At 34.8% G+C, this 27074-nt stretch overlaps 3 protein-coding genes across 3 annotated transcripts; all 3 read left to right on the top strand.

Moving 5' to 3' along the window:
- Positions 1–699: 699 nt before the first annotated feature.
- LOC109002614 (putative 12-oxophytodienoate reductase 11) lies at positions 700–5939 on the top strand. The gene is made up of 5 exons (XM_018980442.2): positions 700–881; positions 2703–2843; positions 3032–3162; positions 4204–4380; positions 5240–5939. The coding sequence occupies exons 1-5, from the start codon at positions 811–813 to the stop codon at positions 5833–5835; spliced, it is 1116 nt and encodes a 371-aa protein (XP_018835987.1). The 5' UTR covers positions 700–810; the 3' UTR covers positions 5836–5939.
- Positions 5940–12813: 6874 nt separating this feature from the next.
- Positions 12814–13569, top strand: LOC109002633 (histone H4). The gene has a single exon (XM_018980474.2). The coding sequence runs from the start codon at positions 12898–12900 to the stop codon at positions 13207–13209; it is 312 nt and encodes a 103-aa protein (XP_018836019.1). The 5' UTR covers positions 12814–12897; the 3' UTR covers positions 13210–13569.
- A 9059-nt stretch (positions 13570–22628) lies between these two features.
- LOC109002632 (ACT domain-containing protein ACR9-like) lies at positions 22629–26749 on the top strand. Its single transcript, XM_018980473.2, has 6 exons — positions 22629–22944; positions 23449–23667; positions 23758–23863; positions 24556–24907; positions 25799–26083; positions 26446–26749. The coding sequence occupies exons 1-6, from the start codon at positions 22791–22793 to the stop codon at positions 26590–26592; spliced, it is 1263 nt and encodes a 420-aa protein (XP_018836018.1). The 5' UTR covers positions 22629–22790; the 3' UTR covers positions 26593–26749.
- Positions 26750–27074: the final 325 nt, after the last annotated feature.

Consider the following 27074-nt stretch of genomic DNA (forward strand, 5'->3'; position numbering starts at 1 on the left):
AAAATAAAAAATAAAAATATAAATTTGTGCTACGTGGCACACCCAGCGGTCATTATTGGGCGGCAACCTAGCATGAGTCTTAAGATATATCCCTTTAGATAAATGAAAAATAAGTGACGCGTCATGATCACAACGGTCATATTTAATGTTGTATAAATAGATAATTAGTTTGTATATTTTTGCAGAACATATTTTTTAATATTATTTTTATTTTAGGATTTGAAAAAGTTGAATTGTTTATTTTATTTTTTGTGAAAATTAAAAAAAAATTATAATGATTAGATAAGTTGAGATAAATTATAAAAACAAACGAGGCTAAGTTTATTTAGGAATTGGTTTGAGATTTTTGTAACTTCCCAATTCTTTTTTTGTACATGGTATTCCTCCTTCAAAAAAAAAAGAAGACAAATTGCAATATAATATTTTTTAAATTGGAGATAAAGTGTACTTTTCTTAAGAAATAAATAAACTTTATATTTGGATAGATTGATATAGCAATAATACATAATATTGTTATAATTATTACTGTTAGCTGTTTCAATCAAATTAAAATATTTATTAAAGAAACAGAGCTAAGGAAGATTGATAAAAATAAACGCAAGTGGTTATAGGTGAAAATTAGGTAGAATTTCATTGTTGAAGTACTTGAAAGTTTTGTCTAAAATTAAAAACTTTTAAGCACGTGCCCTCGATCGCTTATTGAAGCCAATAAAGTCAACTCTTTGATACAGCCATTACTCCTGGACTAGAAAGTAGCAGACAAGAAAACAAGAAAAGAAGATCGTGGAAAGAGGAAGAAGAAGAAGAACAATGACTGCTCAGACTCCCATCATCCCTCTTCTTACTCCTTACAAGATGGGAAACTTCAATCTTTCTCACAGGTATTTATATGTTCGATCTTAAGCTTTTATTATAAGTCCGTATTTTATGAGTTTGAGAGTGCAGCTTAATTCCTAATTTGGCCTCCTCGTCAATCAAAGCCCAACCATGCTTGCATCTGTGTATATATAAATCATCACGCAAAATGAATGAATATACATGAGAAGCTTGTTTAGTGGCGCTTGATTCTGGAGTACTAGGAGGGACTTGACCAGTTTAACTTTTTTGTCTGTATTAAGCCAAGCTCGGACTCTAGTGAACCAAGTGCTAGCTAGCTCTTAGGCTCTTAGCCTCAGCTTCGTAATGGTTGAAAGAGGTCATTAATTTTCACTACTGTTAAAAAAGAGAGTCAAAACCAGCGTAGGCACTGAACTTGAAAAGAAATATATGCAAATTTGTATATCAATGGATTTGTTGATGTCTTGTTTCACAATATGAACAATTTTGTCGTTTTGGATTGGTCTGCTCTTGTGTACAGAGGAAGTAAAGGCTCAGGATCATGGGAGATATCTTTAATGCCTAAATTAGTTATATTTTGAACTTGTAATCTGTGTGAACTTTCAATCAATGTATATGTATGTTTTTGCCTCCAAGGGGAAGATCTTTATACCTGGTAGGGGCGATCCCTTGCCAAACTGATCGTGGTGGTGCCAATTCGTACCCAAGTCGCGTCCTCTACCAACTCGTTGCCACGTGATAGGCCATCCATGCCTAATCGTGGTGACCGCTGACAACTCTAGCTGCTTGTCGTGGCGTGCCCACTTCTGTCCTTCATTAAATGTGGCATAGCCTCGGTCAAGCACTCCCACCTTTCAGTCTTGTCCAACCGTCGACGCTCAAGGACTTGGGTTGTCCCTGACCTTGTGCATGCAACTTGTCAGTCAGTAGATGTGTCAGGCCTCCTGACTTAGTTCCCATGCCCCGCACATGTTGCCTTGCAGCTTTCTTGTGGGCTCCATGGGCCGACCTTGCCCTTCATGGCCCAACCTGGACCATCCTATTCTCTTACCGGGCTGTCCTTAGGCCTACCCATACCGTGTGGGCTAGGCTCGTTCGGTCGGACCCATCATTGGAAACAACTCCCCTCACAACAATAATAGGTTTGTATAAAGCAATATCATGAGAACTTAAAACATGATCTGCAATATTACTACTGCATCTTTGAAACTAAGAGCACTAGCATTAAATTATGCATCTACATATGCATTTATATATTTGTATAATATGACCTTAAATTAGACTGTATTAGATTATGCATATCTAAAAATTTGCATAGCTATCAACATTGTTTCTACAAATTTAAAGATGTATTATTCACTCATCAAATCTTATTATTACTTTTTCTCTCTCCTCCCCCTCTCTCTCAACACCAACAAAAACAAACACTCTTTCGAAACATTTCTTTTTCCTTTCTTTCTCTCGACACCAATGAAAAGAAATCCAAAAAAAAAATAGAAAAAAAAATAATTCAATATGAAAATTTTTAATATGCAAAATTAATCTCTAAAAAATATAATTCTGTATATGAGAAATCAATACTAATGATATAATATATATATATATATATATATATATGCTAAAAGTGCATCTTCGCTTACATATTGGTAAAGGCATTAATTATGTTACTGTACAAACTTTCTGTTTTTTTCTTTCTAGTTCTTATTATTTTTTGTTTTATATTGTTTTTCCTCTTCAGTTTCTCGAACCTTACACCTTTTCTTTTTTCTTTTTTTCCCACAACGAACCATATATGCATGTTAAATTTTGTGGATAAGAAATGGATCTATTTTTAGTAATATATCATTTTCTAAATCTGTTTTCAGAATAGTTTTGGCACCATTGACCAGAATGAGGTCGTATGGCCATATTCCCCAGCCACATGCTGCCATATATTATTCGCAGAGAGCCACCAATGGCGGTCTCCTAATAACTGAAGCGACTGGAGTTTCTGAAACTGCTCCTGGGTAATTGATTTTTTATGTCATTCTCATAGTATTTTTTCTTTTTTTTCCTTCTGCAAATGGTGGGGATGAAACCCCATTAATACAGACAACAAAGCAAAATACAAGAAAAAAATAGTCTTTGTCAGCCTCGATCAAGCTGATCAGGGTGTCGGCCTTCTTTGGTATGTATATCATGATGATTGCGAAAGGCTCCCTCACACGCCGGGGATATGGACAAAGGAGCAAGTTGAGTCGTGGAAACCAATCGTAGATGCTGTTCATGACAAGGGTGGAATCTTCTTTTGTCAACTTTGGCATGCAGGGAGGGTTTCATATCGAGGTAATTAATTTGTAATCTCCTTTATTTCTCGCTCTTTCCACTTCACATAAATTTGATTTTTATAAGTGGTTATTGAGTATAGATATTTTTAGAATATTTTATTATTATTTTTTACTACTATTTACAGAATATTTAAAAATACTTTATTTTCCAAACACAACTTATCTCCCATAAATTGGATCAAATAAAAAATAAAGGTGATTCTTTTTTTTTCAAAAAATAAGATGAGAAAATAAAAGTAGAGACTTTGTTGAAAATAATGGAGTTTGGGTATTTTTTAAATTTGATTTAATTTCTAGAAAAAAAAATCACTTATTGTGATCACCAAACAAACCAAAAAAAAAAAAAAGGCTATTCCTAGTCCTTTAAAACGATCATTTTGAGTACTTAAGTTTTTAGGATTGTGTCATGCTTATACTCTTCCTTCATCTTAACGGAGTAAATGAACTTTGATCGTCATTGGAAAATTACCTTTTACAGAAATGCTTCACTTACAAAGGAATTTCATAAAATAATCTCACAAATTGATGTAATTTGATGTGATACATCAGATTGTAAAAAAAATATATTATTATAAAGTAACTACAACATACTACATTAAGTTATATTAATTTATGAAATTAATATTTTTAGATTCCTTTGTAAATCTATAACTACCCTACCTATTAGATAGCAAATTATAAGTCTTATTTTTCTACTCTTGAGGTGGTGGGTGATGTTTTCATATAGAAAACATGAGATGGACGCTCTTGCATGCATTAAATATTAAAGAGCAGTGCTACAGTCACCGCACGAGACCCGTCTCGATAAGAGTAAAAATACTTTTTAATTTTTAATTTTAATTTTTTTCATTAATTTTTTTTTTATATTCTTAAACATTTTTAAAAAAAAAATTCACAACATCACTAAAAAATACTTTATTAATTACTAACTAAAAAAAAAAAATTATCGGGACCCAACATTCGATAAATCTAGCCTTTTTTAATATTAAAAATAATTGTTAATTTGGATCTTCTTGATCATATATAGTTTTGTTTACAGGCTTACAGCCAAATGAGCAAGCTCCAATCTCTTCTACCAACAAGCCTTTAACTGTTAAATATGAACCTGATGGAGTTGATGTTTCACAGTTCACCCCACCAAGGCAGCTAAGGGTAGATGAAATTCCTCAAATTGTTAATGACTTTAGAATTGCTGCGAGGAACGCTATTGAGGCTGGTAAGCTCTAGCTTCTCATAAATTAAACATGAATTTTGTGAGAAGTCAGAATTGGTCATGTTCAAGCAAAATAAAATGCAATTTAGGGAATGTTTGAAAATAATTTCAATCTCATTTTAGATCATCTCATATCATTTCCAATTAATATCATTTAAACACAAACACTTTAAAACTAATCATTACAAATTTTTCAAATTAATTATTACGACTTTCTCAATTTTCAAACAAAAAATAAGTCAACTTTTTCAAATCTCAAAACAAAAATAATATCAAAAATATATATATTCTTTCAAATTTTTCTCTCCTTTCCCAAAACTCAATAAATACTTAATTCAAACAATCTTACTGTTATTCACAAATCATTTTAGGAAAATGCTACTCTTCTTGCTTGTGGCTCCCGTGGAAGTTACTAATGAGAATTTTTTATTTTTTTTACTTAATGATTAAGTAAGTACTTTTTAACACTTTTAAATATTTTTTAAAAATAAAAAATTATAATATTATTAAAAAATACATGAAAAAAAAACTAAAAAAAAAATTAAAAAACAACTAACGGGAGCCCCCACCGGAGCTCCCAACGGTGGGAGTAGCACCGCCCATCATTTTATTCCTATTCACAATTTTCATTTCATTTCATTTTCCAAACATCCCTTAATTTAGTTGGTCAAAGTTACAAAGAAATCAATGCTGACAAAGGTTACTTGAGATAGAAAACTATTCACATCATGTCATGCGGAATTATTTATTTTTTCAAAAACAGAAATAATTAATATTCATCATCTTTTAATTTTAGTACTAGTACTTCGGGCTCTTTTTTGAACGATATATATAATTAATTAATTGTTTACTTTGTTTTTAGGTTTTGATGGAGTTGAGATCCATGGGGCTCATGGTTACCTAATTGACCAGTTTCTGAAAGATCATGTAAATGATCGAACAGACCAATATGGTGGATCCCTTAAAAATCGTTGCAAATTTGCATTGGAAGTAGTCGAAGCTGTTTCTAGTGAGATAGGAGCAGACAAGGTTGGAATAAGGTTGTCTCCTTTTATAGACTATATGGAATCTGGAGACTCAAACCCAACATCATTAGGCATATACATGGCTGAATCCTTAAATAAATATGGGATTGTTTACTGCCACATGGTTGAGCCTAGAATGAACACAGCTGAAGAAAAATATGAAGGTCCTTACAGTCTTCTACCAATGAAAAAAGCTTTTATGGGTACCTTTATGGCTGCCGGGGGCTATGACAGGGAAGGTGGGAACAATGCCATCACTGAAAATCACACAGATCTTGTTGCTTATGGTCGGTTATTTTTAGCCAATCCAGATTTACCCACAAGATTTCAACTCGATGCCTCTCTCAACAAATATAAGAGAGAGACATTCTACATTCCTGATTCTGTTGTTGGTTATACTGATTATCCGTTTCTTGATGAGAATGTTGCTTAGGTTGTCAAAGGATAATGGGAGAATCCAGATCGAGTTTGGAATCCAATGGTTTTTTAGTAATTCATTATAAATACAACAAAAAAAGAAAAATATATTGGAAGATATCTTATTAGAAAAAATATATTCATCATCCCATGATATGGCATTAAATGATAGATTCACGAGTAAAATATAATAAATAGTCTACAATCATCTAATGACACATCATGGAATGATGAGTAGCATTACTCATCTTATTATTTATTTATTTTTACCAAATTTCATATTCTATCTCTTGCAAATATTCATAATCCAAAAAATCTAACTGGGATTATGGGGATTTGATCATTGGACATCCTTCATGAGAGAGGAGCATATAGCATTAGACCATAAAAGGCAATAATTAACAAAATTAGTAAAAGTTTAATCAAATATTTATCTGGAACCACATAACATCATCATTATTGTATTTCAATTATCTAAGACTTTATTTACACCACTGGGAGTGAATTAGGGTGGGACTAGATGAATATTAAAATTAGATAACCTATTAAAATTTTGAATATTATATAACCTATTTAACATAAACCAGTATTACAAATCCAATAATAACGAATTTGAGAATAGGTTTAAAATTACAATCTTAATAATAAAAATATAAGTATATTGAGAAATACCATATTACTAATATTACAATTCAACAATAATAAGTTGTAATTTTGAAATAAAATTTAAACGGGTTATTGCCGGTTGATTTCGGATTAAGCGGGTTAACCCATTATTAACATGTATATTAATTGTGTCTTAATGGGTCAACTCGTTTTGACTTGAACTCATTCACATCAAACTCAATTCTGCGAATTTTGTGTCATGTTCATATTGAATTTATGGGTCGTGTCACATATTGACAACCCTACATGAATGGTTGCTCTTGCACTAAAGACATTAAGGTGCTTTTATTTGGTGAGATGATCAACCTGCTGATTAAGTTTTGTCGACAATTAATTAAGGTGTTACCTTTACATATGGTAAAACTTGTCTCAAATCAAATTGGGCGGATTAAGTTAATAGTTATTTTTTAGAACAAGACAATTTCATTCATAATAATGACAGAATCAGTTACAATGATAAAATCATAGAATTACAAATTAGCAACTAGTAAGACTCTAGACTGAATAAAATGTGGGCATTGAGACCACAACTGAACTGTATTATCCACAAGGCGAGCATGCTTTGCAAGCAAATTAACTGCTTCATTTCCTTGCCTCCCAATATAAAGTACATCAGATTTCTCAAAAGTAGAAATAAATCTTTGTATCTCAGATATTATATTTCCCTGCTCGAAAAAGTTAGGTTTCCTTAGAGCCAATAGCTTCAATCATAGACATGAAAGAATTCTCTTCCAATAACAAACTGGAAAAACCTAAATGCAAGATCATCTATAAACCCCTCAGAGCAGCCAAAGCCTCAATGTCATCCACCTTAAACAACCCAAACTCTTTCTAACATAGAGCAATATAAAACATATCATTTATCAATCCTTAAAATAGCCCCCACACCCCTAGAGTAAGAAGAATGGAATAAAGCACTATCAAAATTAAGCCTCACCGTACCCAAATCAGAATAATTACCAATAGACTCCTTAAAAAGTAGAACAAAATGAGAACATATAGTCAGCGACTTTTTCACATCTGGATAGCCCCAAAAAGTATGACAACAATTTTTCACTACCAATGTACAAAGAGGACAACCCACATTAGAAAGAACAACCATCTTTAGCAAATTTAATTTTGTAGGGGGTTATCTTTACAAGCACGCTACCCAAAATTTTTAACTTTATTAAGAAGATTTAGATTCGAGGATTGATGCCAAAAGGGAGAAGAATCATTAAAATAAGAACTTTCAGCACCAACAATAGAATCAAATAATGTCATAAACAATAGAATCAAATAATGTCATAGCAAGATGATATCCAGGCTTTACTAAATCTTAGTGTATATCCATACAAACTTATCTTCCAATCATCTTGAAAGTAAAGGAGTACAATAGCATTAGCAATAAAAGGAGGAATATAGATTGCATCAAATCCACATCCCAAGAGCCATTAAACTGATGTACAAACATATTAACTTTCGAATCATGTTGAATGACATAATTAGGTGGAAGAGATTGAGGTATCCAAAAAATTGGGACCCATATATCTTGATTTATCCTAACACTATCACCCTTCCCTATCCTCCAAATGCTCCCAGTTATCAAAAGAGATTTAGCGATACAAATACTCCTCCATACATATAAGGTCTTACTATCCAACTGTGAATATAGAAAATCTGTATTAGGAAAATACTTAGCTTTATAAATTCGAGATAGTAAGGAATCAGGATTTTGAATTAATCGATAACCTTGTTTTGCTAACAAAGCCAAATTAAAAAGTTCAAGATTCTTAAAATCCATACCATCTCGCATTTTTTAAGAACATATCTTTGACTAACTAAGCCAATATATATTTCGTTCAAATTGTTGTTGCCCCACCAGAATTTAGCAAACAATCATTCTACGTCTTTACAAAAGGATCTCAGTTATAGAAAATAGCTCATAGTGTAGGTAAGTAAAGCCTACACAACCACCTTTATTAATACTTCTCTACTTGCTTGGGAAAGCAATTGTTCCTTCCAACCTTGTAACTTGCTCCAAACTTTGTCTTTTAACTCCTTAAATGTATTACATTTCGACTATCCAATAAAAGAAGAAAGACCCAAATACCAATCATGATGTTATAGAGAATGCACATCCCAAATGGCCATAATTGCATCAACTTCCTCATTTTTTGTGTTAGGACTAATTAAAAGTTCAGATTTGTCCGTATTTATCTGTTGTCCCAAAGACAACCCATAAACTTGTAATAACTGTTTCAAACATTCATTTTGAGACCGAATGCCTGGCAAAATAATAAATTGTCATATGCAAAAAACAAATGAGTAATAATAGGAGATCTAGGACAAATTCTAACATCTCTCATTAATTTCTTGTGGTCAACAACCTTAAGAAGAGAAGATAACCCCTTAGCACATAGAACAAACAAGTAAGGAGATAATGGATCACCTTGATGCAAACCCCGAGATGCAGCATGTGAAGAAGTAGGCACCCCTTTAATAAGCATCTTATAAGAGACTGAATTAATGCAAAATAATACAAGAGTCGCCCCATCTTCGATCAAAACGAAGTTTCAACATAATTTTCTCAAAAAAACTTCATCCTACTTGATCATAGGCTTTACTCATATCCAATTTCAATGACATCACACCATTACGCCCTAAGTTTCAAACGCCACAAGAACATTATCCATTATAAGCCTACTCGGGACAAAAGCATTTCGACTATCTGACACCACTTGGGGCAAAATGGTTTTGAGCTTATTAATATTAACTTTTGCAATAATTTTGTAGATCATATTGCATAAGCTAAGATGCCTAAATTTTCTAATTGTTTTAGGCATTTTCTTCTTTGGTACAAGAATAATAAAAGTCTCATTTAGAGTAGGTGGAACTACACAATTGTTTAAAGAATTTAAAATTGTCTATGTAACCAAACTCCTTACAATGTGCCAATATTTTTGAAAAAAAATTAGACACAAACCATCTGGCCCCTGTGCCTTTATAGGGTGTATTTGAAATAAAACACGTCATACCTCTTCAGTTGAATAGGGCTTTAAAAGATCATCATTCGTTGTTGCCGTGACCTTTGAATTGATAGGCTCAAGCACAATCTCCATACATGTTGGATTAGAAGTTGCAAATAAGTGCTGAAAATATGATTATACCAGAATCCAATGCCCTACCTTCTGTCCCGCACCCAGAGTCATCTTGAAAGTGAGAAACAAAATTTCTTGACCGCCTTTGAGAAGCCTCTTGATGAAAGAACTTATAATTCTGATAACCTGAATGTAACCATAAAGCCTTAGACCTTTATGTCCACATCAACTCCTCATGTTCCAATAAAAGATTAATGCTATGTCTAAGGGAGTTCAAACAGATTTGGAAAATAAAGATGGAGGGCCCTCTAATAAGCGATTTAATTCATTTTACTTCGATCGTAATTGAGATTATCAAATTGACTACCTTGCCAAAGCTTTTAGTGTTGGTTACAGGAAGAGATAGCACTCCTCAATTCTGTAATCGAATCAACATGTTCTATTGATTGCCAAGAATTCTTAATAATGTCTTCAACCTTTAGCCCCTACCCATATAGCCTCAACCCAAAAATGTTTACTATCTCGTCTCCAATATTTAACTAAACCATTAGTACTGAGAATCAGACAATTATGGTCAGAATAAGTAGTAAAATTTTGAATCTTAAACTCCTGGAATAAAGATAGCCAATCTACATTAGCTAGAAATCAATCAACTCTTTCTTGGTTATGAGCTACCTTATCCTGCATATTAGACTAGGTAAACAAAGATCCATCAGTATCCAGGCCTTTAAAACCACAATAATCGACAACTTCTCTAAAAGTAGTAAATTGTTCATTTGCGCAATTACGACCTCCTTGATTTTTAGAGTGAATCAAAATTTCATTAAAGTCTCCAAAACATAACCATAGACCAGTAACGAGGCTTGAATAAATTTCAATAATTTCCACACATCATTTTAGGGATCATTCTAGGTATCATTTTCACGATTGGCCTTAGCCAAGTTCTTTTATGAAGATTAGAACCACCACCCGAAACCCTCAACCATGCACCAAAAGAAAATCCATTTTTCTCATATTCAAACTGATTAGGCCCCCACAAATCACAATCTTGATATCCATGACCAAATTTGCCACAATAATAGTAAAAATTAGACAACTTTTCATACTTGAACTAGACCCATATAATAGTAGAATCACCTAGTACCACTTGTTTTACTCTTGGCAAGGGCTTGTTAACGTCTAGAGAAACATGAACTCTCGAGAAAATCCCTTAACTTGGAGAATATTCCGGCAAGTCAATATCTTCAACAACGCCAATGGAAGCACCAATTCGTTTAACAATTTCACCGGTCATTCCTTTCAATGGTAAATGGTAAATCTGAACCCAAAATGAGGCAAAACTCATTTTAATATAAGATGGTTTAAGATCACCATCATAATTCTGGAGAAGTACTAAACTCTTATCAAAAGTCCACAGGCTATTGTGAAAAACCTTATATTTATCACCCGAATCAGAGAATTGTGCTAAGAAGAGATTATCACCCAAGTAAAAGGATTTGACCCCTCACACTGGATTCCAAACTTTACACATCATGAATTTAAAGGCTTTTTTTGTTGTAAATTTTTCGTGAACAGAGTTTAAACATGAGGCAATAATCACTAGGATTAATAGGGAACTCCAGACTAGAATCCTACATTAAGACCTCTGCATTCTCAACTTCAGATAGAGAAAAACGTTGCCACTGATCAAACAATTCCTCATCCATTGTAGGATGAAATCCCAAAACTACCCTATGAAAGGGATACACACTTGCAAGAAACAAGAAATTAGACTCCCAAGTAGCAAGTAATGGAATGCAAACTGAGAGAATCAGAATCTCCAAAATTCAAAAATAATTGTGTTTCCTTGATCGCCGAAGTAGAAATAACCATTTCAAAAATTCATAGCTTGGCTTTTGGTAATAAGTTTCTTAGTTTACTTCAATTTGGTAAACATATGGTTGATCTTTTACTTATCGTGCATGTATCTCTAGTCCCAGGCTTTAAGTTCTCTTCTTTTATTTCCATATGTACCCAGACTGTTTTGGGTTATTAATAATGGTGCTTTTATATTTTCAAATGAACTTGGTTTTGAGAATTTTTTATTGTAACCTCCAAGTCCAAGTTATATTTTATATAAAGTATTCTTCTAAGTGAAGGTTTATTAATTAAATTTATATATAGTTCTCTTCTAATATATATATATATATATATGAATAATTATTCTTATCAGCCATTATTCATCTCCACACCCCACACTCTATGGAGGAAAAAAAAAATTATCAAGTATGGAGTGTGAGGGTGAATAGTAGTTAATGCATAGTAAATCTATATATATATATAATATCTTTAAATTGAATCATCCAATTCTATAAAAATGTAAGGATATCTATTCTCTATTAAATCATTATAAAAGTTATTCTTATAAGAATAATTGTGTATGTTAAACAAAAGGAGCAATAATATTTGTGCCATCATTATATATAACATTCACAATTTTATATAAGAGAAAGGCTACATTTATTAAGAGATATTATAAAATTAAACTTATAAATTGACATGAATTTATTTGTTTTATAATTTGATTTATCATATCAAGACACATTAATTTATAAATTTATTTTTATTAAAGTTTTTAGTGATTAAAGCATTTCTCTTGTCATAATATGTTATAGTTCATATATGTCTGCCGTATCAATGGTACTACTTTGGTGGTATCATTGTCAAATTTACAAGGTAAGGCTTGATATAGATGCAAGAAGCGTTTTGCTTCATTTCATTTTATTATTATAATTTTTTTAATTAAAAAAATAATATTATTAAAAAATAATATTATAATAATATTTTATTTAATTTTGATCTCAACTTAACTCACCATCAAACAACACTTGAAAAAAAAAAGCTTCAAAAAATAGTTCGCAAAATAAAAACAAGCAATTTTCATGTTCTGCGCGCCTAATCTATAATTTCTCAAATTTTCATCTGGAACTGCAATTTCAAATTTGGAACTCAAATCCAAGGTTTTGATGTCGTTTTGGCTCCGCCTTGTCTGCATGCCGCCAAAAGAAACACAACTTATATTTAAGAAGCCACGCTCCCAGCACTCCCCCCCGTCGATTCACATCCTATCAACGGCTCTTATTTTATTCTACAAACGTCACGCGGATCGGTACTCTTAGCCGTCGATAAGATCCATTATCGAACGACTCGTATTAAGCCCCGCCAGAACTCCAATTACAAACCACCCTTTATAAATACCCCCACAATTTCTCCCAATTCTCATTGCAGTTTGATTCAATTTTTTACTTCGAGCTTGATTTTCCCTCTAATTTGTTCTTCTATTTTCCGGGAAAATGTCGGGACGTGGTAAGGGAGGTAAGGGTTTGGGCAAGGGAGGAGCAAAGCGTCACCGTAAGGTCCTCCGGGACAACATCCAAGGCATCACCAAGCCTGCGATACGCCGTTTAGCTCGTAGGGGTGGTGTGAAGCGTATCAGCGGACTGATCTACGAGGAGACTAGAGGTGTCCTCAAGATCTTCTTGGAGAACGTCATTCGTGATGCCGTGACATACACCGAGCACGCAAGGAGAAAGACTGTGACAGCCATGGACGTGGTTTACGCTTTGAAGAGGCAGGGAAGGACTCTCTATGGATTTGGTGGTTAGACTGTATAATTTGGGCCTTAAAATGTTAAGTTCGTACTAGTGGTTGTAGATCTTGGCTATAGATCTGGTTTGTGTTCGTTTTTGTTATTTCCTTGTGTTTCTGCAGACTGTAATTTGGACTCGCAGTTTGAAGTAATATAATTTTGTTTTAATTCAAGTTTAGAATCGTTGATTCTCTAATTTGCCCAAGTTGATTGTACGGTGATCTTCAGCAGATCTAGGTTGGGTAGGTCTTCATCTGTTTTCTGACGATGGTATTAGGAAGTGTTTTGAATCCATATGCTCTCATTAGTAATTTGCAGTGAGTGATTTCGAGATTTTACAGATAAATAAGAGAATCTTAGGTTGTCATTCTTCAAATTCAGATTTTGGAATGCTTACTGCGACAATGAACTTGTCCCTTTTGCAAGATTAATCTTGGGGTGTTTTATTTAATAATTAATTTTTTTTATTCAAAGATTGTCCGTAGTATCAATTCATTATTATTGATGGGTAGTGAATTAACTGTGAAATAAAGGCAAATTTAAAATAAAGCAACGGTATCTTAATATTCGATAATAGTTACTTTATTGTCCTAGGATGACGAATTCATTATCATATGATTGAAGATTGATTGTAAGTGGATTTATGTACCAATATGTACACTAATGCTAAGTGAAAATGTAGATTTTAATAAAATGATACGAATTTGAAAATGAATATTTGGCAAAATAGTTCATGTCAATATTGATATACAATTGGTCTATAAATTTGTTGATACATAAAAGAGCTCTTTATTTTAGGGTGGATGCTAACTGTTACTTGGAATTCTCTTCATGACTTGTATGATAGTGAATGCAATAAGAAGAAAAAGAGTGTATTTACGTAATTTGACACTAAAATTTAACTTTATGGACCTTTTAGGAACCTAATTTACTATGATCGAATTAGCTTTTCGAAAAGATGAAATTGCAAAGGGTAATGAGAATATTTTGAACAACAAACTCGACATAAGAGTTCTAGCTCGCTCACTCAGAGCAATTTCTCGAACGGGGAAAAGCGGCACTCGGCATCTATTAAACAAGAACAAAATCATACTATGCCCCCTCGTAAGTAGATTCACCCATGTTTACTTCCTACTCAGAAGTGTTTTGTCTACTTTTCATGCATTTTTTTTTTTGTGTTTTTAACCTAATGCCTGTAGAGATCATCTCAACCCTACAGGAAGCTCTATGTAGTGTGCAGAACGAGCTCATGACCTTAGAATGGTTTGCTACTTGGGATTGGGTACAAGCAAGAAAACGGATGTGCAAAGGAACAAGCAATAGTAGAAGAGGGGATGGAAAAGATGAATATAGCTTAGTGCTTGTTTGAGAAGTGAGATAATATAAGAATTTTGTGAATAATAACAAGATAGTTTATGAATAATAGTGACATTGTTTAAGTTGAGTATTTTTTAGATTTTTGAAAAGAATAGAGAAAAAGTTGAATAAAAATATTATAAAATTAAATATTATAATAATATTATTTTTGTTTGTTGATTTGAAAAAGTAAGAATTATTTTTTATTTAAAAATTTAAAAAATTATAACGATTAGTTTAAAAATTTTATATTTAAAAATAATATATAATAAGATAAAATGACATCAAAATTTTATATCTTATCTAAGGCTCCCAAACCTGCATAATTTTATTCAATTATTCAACAAAAGTCCCCTGTTGTTGTCGGCTTCTTCCTTCCTTTATATCAGTTTTATTCAATTATTGCTCTTGATTAGCTTTATGTCTAATTTTGAGATCTCGTTTGTCTCTTTCTTGTTCTCTGTTTGCTTGTTATGCACATTGATTGGCTGAACTTAATTTTTTTTTACCTTATGATTAAAAAAATTATGTTGAAATGAATGTGTAATTTTTTTTTAAAGATAAATAAATTATATTATTAGTACAATGCAAGAGTCACGAGTGGCCCTAGCATTGTCCTCGTTATAGACATTAATGTCGGTATAAAAGTGGTCTCTTTAAAGTGCTTTTTGAATAGTGAATGAGAATTGACAACTCCGCTTTGGTCGTAAAACATTGTAGGCCTTTTAAATTCTTTCTGAGAGGGCAATTTCATTCACATTCTTTATCTTAGATTCTTAATCTTTAAAATATATTATTAAAATATTTTTTTTTATTTTATATATTAATTAATTTATTTTTTATTTATATCATTTAAATATTATAATTTTTAATCTTTTTTATTTATTTCAAATATTATATTCTCTACACATCACATATTTTAAATATTTTTCTATACATTATATATTTTAGAATTTATAATATTTCTTTATATATAATGTAATATTTTAAATTACTTAAAAAAATAAAAAAACACATACTTAAAGTCAAAAGGACTGTAAATAGAGTGTTAGAGAGTAGATGAAATAAGACAGTAGGACCTGTGCAAAAGTAATAAAAGAATTAAAATAAAAATAAGATAAAAAGAAAAGAGGATGAAATGAAAGATAAATAATAAAAAATTATTTAGAGGAATGAATAGTAATCTCTATATGTAGATGATTTACTGTAGTTAAATAAAAATAAAAATATAATAGATGATCTAATGGAAAGAATTTTTGACCATCTTTCTTTATATTTTAAAAAAATATATATTTTACAAGAGTCATCGAGAGTGCTCTAAAGATTGGCCAATGAAGGGTGTGAGGTCTTGTTTATTTTTACTGATAAGATAAATTGAAATTAAAGTTAAAAATTAAATAAAATATTATTAAGATATATATTTTTAATATTATTTTTATTGATCAGATTTGAAAAAATTAAATTGTTTATTTTATTTTGTGAGGAGATTTGAAAAAATTATAATAATTAAATAAAATGAGATAAATTAAATTGAGAGGAGTTGTGAAAGCAAACGAATTAAATGTTTATTTGGAGCGCGAGATATAATTATTTATGAATACTAGTAAAATTTTGACTTAAAGATATTTTATTACAAGAAAAAAATAATTGAATAAAAAGATTATAAAATTAAATTATTATTAGAATATAATGTTTTAATATAATTTTTATTTTAAAATTTAAAAGAGTTTATTATTTTTTTGAGTATTGTTATTTATCAACTCCCACATCATACATCACACTTATTTTTATTCTATTTTTTTATTTTTTTATTTTATTCTTCCTAAACTAATCGAGTTTAAGAAGAAATAATTGAATAAAAAATTATAAAATTAAATTATTATTCGTCGTCCGTCCATCCCGCATGGGATCCCATTAATTTGCCCAGAAAACTTTGCTACTTCTGCAGCATTATTTTCATCTCCAAATCCAATCTATGAGACTCGCGTTTACGTAACCGTAAGTTGAGATTTCTTTACCAAAATTTTCTTTTCTGGAGTGGAGCAGAGGAAATTAAAAAAGAAGAAAGATATTTATAACTGTAAATTATGCAACCACTGCATAATCATTTTGAAAAAATTGAATAGAATATGAGACTCATATAAAAAAATTATTTTTTTAATAGTAAACCTCACACTTTTTTACAGCGAGTATGCGACGTTTATGTACTTTTCAATTGTATGTAGAATTACTATAAAAAAAATCTTAAAAGAAATAACAGATTTCCTGCTCAGAAAGAAATGACCATCTAATTTGGATTAATTTCATTATATAATCTTTTATTTTTTTATTTTTTGAATTAATTTATATTTTAATTTTACTTATAAATTTGAATTAATTTATAATAGAACATAATTATATAACATTGTACATGGGGAGAGCGTATCATTGATAGTTTAGAGAAAATATTTGAAATGAATAAAAAATATAATATTTAAATGATATGAAGAAAAAATAGATAAATTGATGTATGATATATTGTAAAAGTCATTATGTAAAATAGAAAAAGAGAGTTTTGATGATGTATTTTAAAGAATAGGATAAAGAATCCATTGGGAGTGCTCAGTGCCTTATTTTGCACAACAGGCCGAGAGGGAGGAAAAAATCATCATAAGCTCACGACAGTGATTCGGGCATCGATACAATGCTCTTCGCATTCATCCATATGATAAATAGGAAATAAGCGAATAAAAGTAAATAAAGAAAGACACATAGATTTACGTGGTTCGACATAATGTTTATGTTCACAAATTGTTTGGGAGGTGAAATCCACTATAATAGGTGATTTTATAATCTCTCATGACTCACACATCTCAAATTACAATTGAGGAATTTAGGAGTGATCTTTTGGAGTTGCTATGTGTGGTGGAGTTTGGGCGTAAGGAGCTTCTGTGGAAAGATTGTGTAGAAAGCTTCATTCGATTTGTGGGGGACCTGCACCTTATATAGAGATTTATTTCTTTGGAGTGATTGAGTCCAACTTCCCTTGTGAAACCTTTTTTTTTTAGAAGTCTGGGTCTCTTTCATTTTAGGAGTCTGTGTGTCTTTCCTCTTATGTGTCTGGGTCAACTTGTCATATCTCTAATTGGTTTTATCTCTTAACTTGATTTTTATCCTTATCTCGAGACTAAATTATAGGCTGCTGATTTGACCCATACAGATGCCCATAATTCTTAAGGTCGATTTGCTAGACAAGAAGGCCTCGAGAATCTTCAAGTCAATAATATGCAAAATAAGTTTTGAAAATTGGTCACTAGTTTCCTATTTTATCTCTGATTTTCTATTTGTTTTGTGCTAAGTGGTGAAGAACTCAGCTTGGAGAGATAGTCGAAAGATGTACACGACTTCATTAGGTGCGAGCACAGAGCTCTGCTTTGGCAATTGACGTGAGATGTAACAGACCATATTAACTCTACGTGGGCATGAGGTGTACTCGACCACATTAGGTGTGAGAGTAGAGCTGGATTTTGAGTTTGTTTATTTGTGTAGATGTTTGCCATGTGAGATTGTTTATTGTCGTCAAAGAGTGCATATTTCCATGATTGGTTTTTTGTGTACATTTTGGTGATCATTTTTGCTTTTGTTGGTAGTAGTGGATTTTCTGCCCCTTGGTATAAATTATTGTTGGTGTTCTCATTTTGTTGTTTATTGGTAGTAATTTGCACTTAAGTGGTCAGGGAGCCCGTCCACTCCCTAGGTCCACATTAGGCGATTGCCGAGCTCATCGACTTGTTCCCGATGAAACTCACACGATGCGATTGTGGAGGTCAGTGGCTCGTTCTTGAAGGTAACCGGCTGGTGGCGGTTGTGGCGTGACCATAAACACTCAGCGTATGCTAGAAAAGATTATGTGCTTGTATTGCTATCCATGTGAGAGAGGTCGGGCAGTCCAGAAATTTCTCTGCCTATTAAGCTCCTGGGAGATTAGGCGGTCCTTGACCTTTCCCACCTGATGGCTCGTCACGAGGGAGGTCGAGCAGTTTGATAACTTGTCCTGTCTGTTGACCCTCGACGAGAGATGAGTAGGATCGGGTGGTCCCTGACCTTTCCCTTTTTCGTGGGCACAGCGAGTTTTTTGACTCATCATTGGTGTTTAAGGATCGTGAGGTCTCTTGACTTCCATGCCATTTTTCATGGGCACAATGAGTATTTTGATTTGTCATTGGTGTTCAAGAGTTGGGTGGTCTTCTGATCTCTACGCCCTTTTCCTTGGGCACCGTGAGTCTTTTAACTCGTCATTGGTGTTTAAAGGTTGCATAGTCTCATGACTTTCGTGCCCTTTTTCGTGGGCATCGCGAGTTTTTAAACACTTCATTAGTGTTTAAGGGTCGCATGATCTGTACATCATTTTTCCTAGGCACTACAAGTTTTTGGACTTGTCATTAGTGTTTAAGGGTCTCTTGGCCATCACGCCTTTTTTCCTAGGCACCGCGAGTTTTTGGACTCGTCATTGGTGTATGGGGGGATGTTTGAACGCACTGTTGTGGCAGGAGGTTGAGTTCGACTGCCTTGAAAGGTTTTCACCAAAAACCAAATAGGTTAGTGTAATACAAATTACAAGTTTGAGATTTGTAAACTTACGCCATTCTGCTAGAGTGCGGTGAAGGTTGGTGCCACACGGGCGATGCCCGCAGATAGCCATGCTATAGCATTAATGAAGGCCCGGGATGCTTGCGATATTGAACTATCTATTCTGTTGACGACAAATTGAGATGCCCAAGATGGGCTTCGTAGTTGGTGTTCTGTGCCACGCGGGTGATTTCTAATTAAGTATATTCCCAGGGCATGTAGCTACTGGGCTTCTTTTGAAACCACGATGAGTTTTGTAAGGCAATCTCCCTGCTTTCCATTTTTCCCAACTAGAATTGTTCATTGATGAATAATTTTTTCCTATGGAAGTTGTCTGTTCTTGAGCAGTTTTGTAGCAAAGGACATTGTCTGTTTCTGTGTGTGGCGAGAGGGACTATTGTGGTCGGGTAGAATACTTTGGGTGAGGAAACATAATGGGACCAAGGTGTCACGAGCAAGCACCATATGACTGGAGTAGCGACTTGGTGCCACTGTTGTCATTGCTCGGGAAGACCTGGCGACAGTTTCTCAAAGGCAGAGTGTGGCTTCTCGACGATAACTATACTTGCGATAAATGCGTGAGGCACAATTGAAGAGCTCACTTGGACTGGATGAGGTACACGGTGACAGCATGGTTTGGCAATGGTGAAACTACTTTTATTGCATGCTAAGAAGTGTTGCCCGCCATGTATGTAGCTAACAGCCGGGAGATGCTATCTGCACTTGTGTGAGTCTGGTAAGGTGTTGCCCGCCATGGGGGTGGCGAGATACTACCCCTGAGCAACGCTGGTGAGACATTGGCGAGGCTGGGAGATATTGTCAGCACGATCGGTTGCTCGCCATATTTGCTCGCCACAATCAGTTGCCTGTCATGGAATGGTTGTCCACCCGTTCGTTGCTCGCCATGCTCCATCACATAATAAATCTTGCATCTGAACACTTTCTCGCCAAGGTTGTCTACTCGCCACCTTTGCTCGCCATGGAGCTAGTGGTATGTCCCAATATGCGTATATTGTTGCTTGCCACATTCAGTTGTGTGGTCTATCAGTGTGTTTTTGTTCGCCTCCTTTTGGTTGACCACCCCCATGGGTTGCTTGAGGTTGTCTTCGTGGGCGATGAAGCATCCAGGATGTGCTAAGTTTCTGCGATGTTGGCGAAGAGCTTCTTCAGCGGGTAAAGCGTCCATGTTGTTGGCGAGGGACAACATCATGGTCGGGAGCCATCATGCCAATGGTAAAAGAAGCTGGCGAGCTAGGTGATGACTATCGTTTACCTCATCAGCTCACAATCATCACAGGTCTCGTATAGAACTGTGCTTGGTGACTAGGGAATGGCGAGGAACATCCTGTGGGGCAAGTATTGGGGGTGAGGAACTTCGATGGCGAGTACGTGCTTGGGGACAACCTTGCCTGCAACAGAATAAGTTGGCAAGCTGGGTGTGCTCGAGCTGGTTCTCTTAGGGTGCTCGCACCGTGCATAGTGCGCTATTGCAGCGAGTATCGGTGGCGAGGAACGCCGCTGCGGTCAGGAACCATGTTGACAATAGAAGAAGCCGACGTCTCAGGTGGTGGCTGGCGACGGTTCTGCTAGCACACAGACACTTGGCTTCTGGCTTTCATCATCGTACATGGTGCGGTCGATGACAACTTGTGGGGTGACACGGCGGGCAGAGCTACGGGGAAGAGGGCCACTGTGCTAGAGACAGAAGTTTTCGGTGAGCCATGTGGTAGTTTGCTGACTGGCTCTCTGGCTAGCGAGTTGCCAGCGATTGGCGCTGCCTGTAGCATGTGCTGATCCATGCCTCCATTCGTCGAATCCGACCGTGCCACTGGGCGTGAAGCACCTCTCCAATGACATAAAACACCGGTGGGCTCAGTCGTGGCCACTAGCACTCTTGAAATTCCTTGGGCAACTGATGAGTGGTTTACCGCATGCTCCTGGGTTCCTGGAGGCGAGATACCGATGGGGAGACCCCCGTCAACTTTGTTCTGATGCTCGGCCTAGTGGCCAGGACTGTGGCGCACCACTCACGAGGCCATGCACATTACTTGCCTGTGCATGGCGTACATCACAGATGTACCCAGTGCTTGGTGCACATTCACAGTGCATGCCCCCCTTTTCTTGGGTCCCTCGTAAATATATATATCCGATCTGTTCTAAAAGTACTTTCGAAATCAAATAATAAATGAAAGGTAGAGGAACTTATCTGATATTTTCGAGAGACGATCTCATGAGTCGGAGAATCATCCTCCTACCGTTATTAGAAATAATGAAAAGTTAGATCCTATAGATAGCGTCAACTGTTAGTGCCTTATTTTGCACAACAAACCAGAAGAGAGGAAATAATCATCCCCGGCTCACGACTTACGACTATGATTCGGGAGTCAATACGATGCTCTTCACGTTCATGCATATGATAAATAATAAATAAGCGAATAAAAATAAATAAATAGAGACACAATGATTTACGTGGTTCGGCATAATGCCTATATACACAGGTTGTTTGGTGGTGAAATCCACTATTATAGGTGATTTTACAATCTCTCATGGCTTACACATCTCACAATACAATTGAGAAATTTATGAGAGATCATTTGGAGTTGCTATGTTTGGTGGAGTTTGGACGTAGAAAGCTTTTGTGTAGAGAACTTCGTTAGATTTGTGGGAAATCTGCTCCTTATATAGATGTCTATTTCTTTAGAATAATTGAGTCCAACTTGTCTTGTGAAATCTTTTCATTTTAGAAGTCTGAGTCTCTTTCCTTTTAAAAGTCTATGTGTATTTTTCTTAAGAGTTTGAGTCAACTTGTCCTATTTATTCTTGGTTTTATCTCTTAAATTGATTTTCAATCTTATCTCGAAGTTAAATTATAGGCTGTTGATTGAATCCATACACTAACATTTGGTTAAACAATTAAAAGAAATGAATAATGCTAAGTATAAGCTTAAATAAATAAGCCTACTTCATTAATAGATAATCCTACTTCGTACAAATCTTTTATATTTCAAATATATATATATATATATATATATTTTTACATTTTTACAAAGTAGGATACACTTTTTATAAAAATTTACACAAATTTTAAATAATAATATTAGATACAAGTTTTAAATAAAGAAATTTTATATAAATTTTTTATAAAATAATAGATATTATTAATAAAAAATAATTTTTTATATATATTTTAAAAATAAAATCTATTATTTTATAAAAAAATTATATGAAATTTATACAAATCATTACACAAATTCAAATCATTCAACTTTAGCTCTGGATTTCACAAAGAAAGGGAGACTCGACAAGCTTAATGACAGCAGGATGGCGACATCTGTACTACCCGCAGGGAAAAAGCGATAACTCTAATCAACCAACACTGTTCTGAAACCTGTGTGTCTCTCATGCTGACGTGGATTTCTCCACCGCTTCCATCCACAACTAATATATAGCTAGCGTTTTCACCTTGTCGGTCTCCACTCTCCAGTCCCACCCTCTCTCGATGATGGTACATCCTTAACCACCGCCTCAACCACACCTCGCCTATCCATTCTGATTCACAGCTGACCCCAGGCTTGATTGAGCTCTCTGCTTTAGGATTGCTGCATTTCCGGCTCTCTTTCTCCGCTTTCCAGTATGGGAGCCCCGTGCGACGACGTTGTTGTTATCCAGAAGGGTAAGAATCCAGGCGAGCCCTGCGTCATCACCATCAATTGCCCCGATAAAACCGGACTCGGATGTGATATTTGCAGAGTCATTCTCGAATTCGGTCTCTACATAAGTAAAGCAGGTATGGTAATATATGCTATAATCTCGACTTTCGGACTCAAGTCGCTTACATTCTTTTCTGGCAAAACTCATGATTTTAATATTTGCTGTACTTTTTAAGGCTTTATGTGTTGGATATCTGAGAATTGACTATCTTTTTCTTATCGTTTGATTTATTTCTATTCCCAATTGATTGATTTTAATGCATTTGTTTTTTTCCCGCAATTTCGTTAATTTGTTCAATTTTTGTTTTCTAAAATCTAACCTTTTCTATTTCCTGAACCAGTAATTAATTCATGACTTTTTTTCGTTGCTGTTTTTGGTAACTGACCAACTCCAACCAGCACTGACTTGTTCAGTTCTAACATTTTCATCCATTTATTTTCACGCAACTCTTTTTCTGGGAAATCTAATAGAACTTTTAAGGTTCTGCTTTTGCCATGTGGTGGCTCGGAAGATCTTTTCAATGAATGAGGTTGTTGAGAGCGTAAATTGTTGTAAATTTGATATGATGTAATGGTTTTAGATGTTTCCACTGATGGGAGATGGTGCTACATAGTATTATGGGTAGTTCCTCGTTCCAGCTCGCTCATCCTGCGATGGTCGAATATAAAAAACCGCCTCCAATCCATAAGCCCATCATGTTCACCGTCCTTTTACTTTAACCAACCGTCTACGCATTCGATGTCTCCTGCGGTTTACCTATTGAAGTTTTTCTGCCTTGACCGAAAAGGATTACTACACGGTAATAGCTACTCTCTTCAGTTCTGGAGTGTTCTCTGGTTACTTTATGTCCGTGTGTCAGGTTCTAATGCAGCTCTAAAAACTTCATCAGATGTTACGCATGTTCTCTCCGAGCTTGAGCTTTCAATTCAGAGGGTAAAAGTGACGACAACTCCAGATGATCGAGTCCTCGACCTCTTCTTCATAACAGATAACATGTGAGTTTTCTAGTTGATCTTTTCGATTGATAACTCGTGAAATTTTGCTTTGATATGCATTTGGATTTTAATGTACTTGACTGCATTTGCAGCCTCGTATCACATGGTAAAACAAGATGTCTTGCTTCTTGAATTTTCTTGCTTTGGACCATTTAATAAGTAATCCCCTTCTAGCCACAGGAAAATAAGTGTCACCTGGTTTGTTATTTTAATTTGTCTTTTACATTTAACTCATCTGACTTGCCTCAACTTGGATTTTTTAAATTTTGTTGTATGCTCACTTTTCTGATTCTCATTTTCTTACATGCTTCTTATGTAAGCGTACCAGCATTTTCTTAATAAATAGTAATAATTACTCCTATATAAGCATGCAAACATTTGTTTTATTAAATGGTATTAATTGTTTTCCCATTTCACATCTATAGATTAGACCCAAGTACCCTCATGTTGGTGGAATTCCAATTTTGGTTACCGAGGGGTTCTGTTATCAGGGAACCAGAGGTTATTTTTTCTTTTTTCTGGGTAAGGCAACTGGAAACTGATAGGTCATCATATCTATCAGTGAAACTATGGAACAAAGAAGAACTGACTGGACCTTTCTAGTAATCATGAGGTTTTTATTTATAGATGTTACCAGTTGGTTAGGGTGGAACTGGTTATCTATTTATTATATCTTCAGCAACTCATTTCAGGGAGCTTCTACACACAAAGGCACGACAAGATGAGACGTTGGAACAATTGCATTCTGTCTTGGGTGAATCATGTATCAGCTGTGAACTCCAGTTGGCAGGCCCCGAGTATGAATGCCATCAGGGAATTTCTTCTCTTTCTCCTGTAGTAGCCGAGGAACTATTTAGAACTGAGTTATCAGACAAGGAAATCCGCTCTCAAGCACTGAGTCCAGATATGACAATATTGAAGAAAGCTAGTGTGACCATAGACAATTCATTGAGTCCAGCTCATACATTACTTCAAATACACTCTGTTGATCATAAGGGTCTATTGTATGACATCTTGAGAACTTTGAAAGACTACAATATCCAGGTAGACATTTAATATTATATTAATCATGATTACTTTGACAGGCAACTTTTATTAATTCAAATCTGTTTTGGGGTTTCTTAATGTCTTGGCTCATTTTTTTATAGAATTCTAGCTGTCTTGGAATGGGAGTCCTCCCATGTTGTATTTGCGTTTTTCTGAACAACTACAACATCACTTGTTTTGATCTTTTCCAAGTTGGGTGGTTTCCCAATGTGGTTTGGGACCCCTTCCGCTCCAAAATGATATTCTATCAATTTTTGATGGAGAGCAAATTATGCTGCTCATCTCCTTAACCAGTTATTGCCTAATTGCTACCATTAGTTTTGTGATCTCACAGTCATTGTCTCTGAAAGATTAGGTCACCCTGCTTTGCCAACTAAGGTTGGCTACAAATGCAGGTATTCCATGTGGCTTTAGCATTCCATGAATGAATTATGATGGTTCCGCACTTGTTCTCATGAGCCAGCTTGCTGCCCCTCTTGCCTCTAGGGGTCACTATTCTTAGACAAATTAACGGAAAAAAAAAATCTTGCCTCTAGGAGTCACTATTCTCAGACAAATTAACGGGGAAAAAAAAAAACCCATTATGTTCTGATTCTGAAAATATCTTTGATGGCTGAGAGGATGAGGTCCACAAGTTGTAGGGGACTCCTCGGTGGTTTCTTTTCTTGACCTTAACACAAATCGATCATATACAATATAACTTATAGACCTTAATACACATCAGTGGTAGATTGAAATTGAATGACCAAAGAATTCAAATGCTGGACCGATTTATATTCTCTGACTACGACCACAATATATCTATGCATGTCAATGTGTTCTGACAAATAATAACATGTTTTCAGTTGTCTGATATCTGTTGTGTTGGGATTGTTTCTGATTATTTAGATAGCTTATGGTCGATTCTCACCAAATACAAAGGGTCATCGTGACTTGGACTTATTTATTCAGCAAAAGGATGGGAAAAAGATTCTGGATCCTGAGAAGCAGAGTGCATTGTGTTCTCGGTTGAAGGTGGAAATGCTTCATCCATTGCGTGTCATCATTGCAAACCGAGGGCCAGACACTGAATTGCTGGTTGCTAATCCAGTTGAGTTATCTGGAAAGGGAAGACCTCTTGTTTTCTATGATGTTACTCTTGCTCTGAAATCACTTGGGATCTGCATTTTCTCGGTAAGAACACTTGGCATCGGAAATTAAATGATTAAAAATAAAAATTGCCACACTCCGACTTCCCTGATTTCACCCTTTAGGATGAAAGGGCTTTTTTTTAAGGATTGCGGTGCTAGACTAGAGGTCGATTTGAATCTCCAAGTTATGGTATTTGGGTGCTGTCTTTTCTATGTTTCTAATTCTCTTTCCTTACACAGTGGGATGGAAATTGACTGTCCCCAACCTTCACTAGGGTAATAGTTTTTATCCTTCAACTAAGGCAGTGCAGATGGGATTCTTGAATCATTTCTCAAATCATAAATTTTAAACTCATATCTTGATGTACTCATCAGTTCATGACACTTTCCTGTCTTGATTTGTAGGCTGAAATAGGAAGGCATTTAACATCCGATCGTGAATGGGAGGTCTACAGTTTTCTTTTGGATGAGAACTGCAAATTTCAGTTGTCTAATATGGCAGCTAGGAGTCAGATTGTAGACAGAGTAAGAAGAACATTGATGGGTTGGTGAGTAGGTTTATTTTCCTCTTATGCCGGGATCCTGAGTCTCACTCATCTTTGTGCTCTCTCTCTCTTGACCCATGTCTATGGTGTATTAGTTGCCCAACATCTAATGCGTATAGCTGTATTCTCGAATCTCCAAGTCATGACTGTCTGTTGAGCTTGCATTTTCCAGCATTCAGATTGAGTCATTGACCATGTATTTATTAGGGCTGTACAAAAACCCGGGGAAACCAGAGCCGACTCAGACCGGCCGCCGGAGCAAGGAACTGGCCGAAACCGGTAGGGAACCGGTTGGCGGGCGGCAGTATTTTATCAAAACCAGTTCGACGCCGGTTTGAACTAGGGATAAACTGTTGTTGGCCAGTTCAGCGATTTTCCTTTTTTTTTTTTTAATACCTATACAAAAATGATGTCGTTTCAATTAAATGAGTGAAACAACGTCGTTTAAGGACTTGGAAACAAAGGGGGAAAAAAAAAATTTAATGGAAC

This window comes from Juglans regia, chromosome 5 (assembly GCF_001411555.2).
Source record: "Juglans regia cultivar Chandler chromosome 5, Walnut 2.0, whole genome shotgun sequence".
Lineage (NCBI taxonomy): Eukaryota > Viridiplantae > Streptophyta > Magnoliopsida > Fagales > Juglandaceae > Juglans > Juglans regia.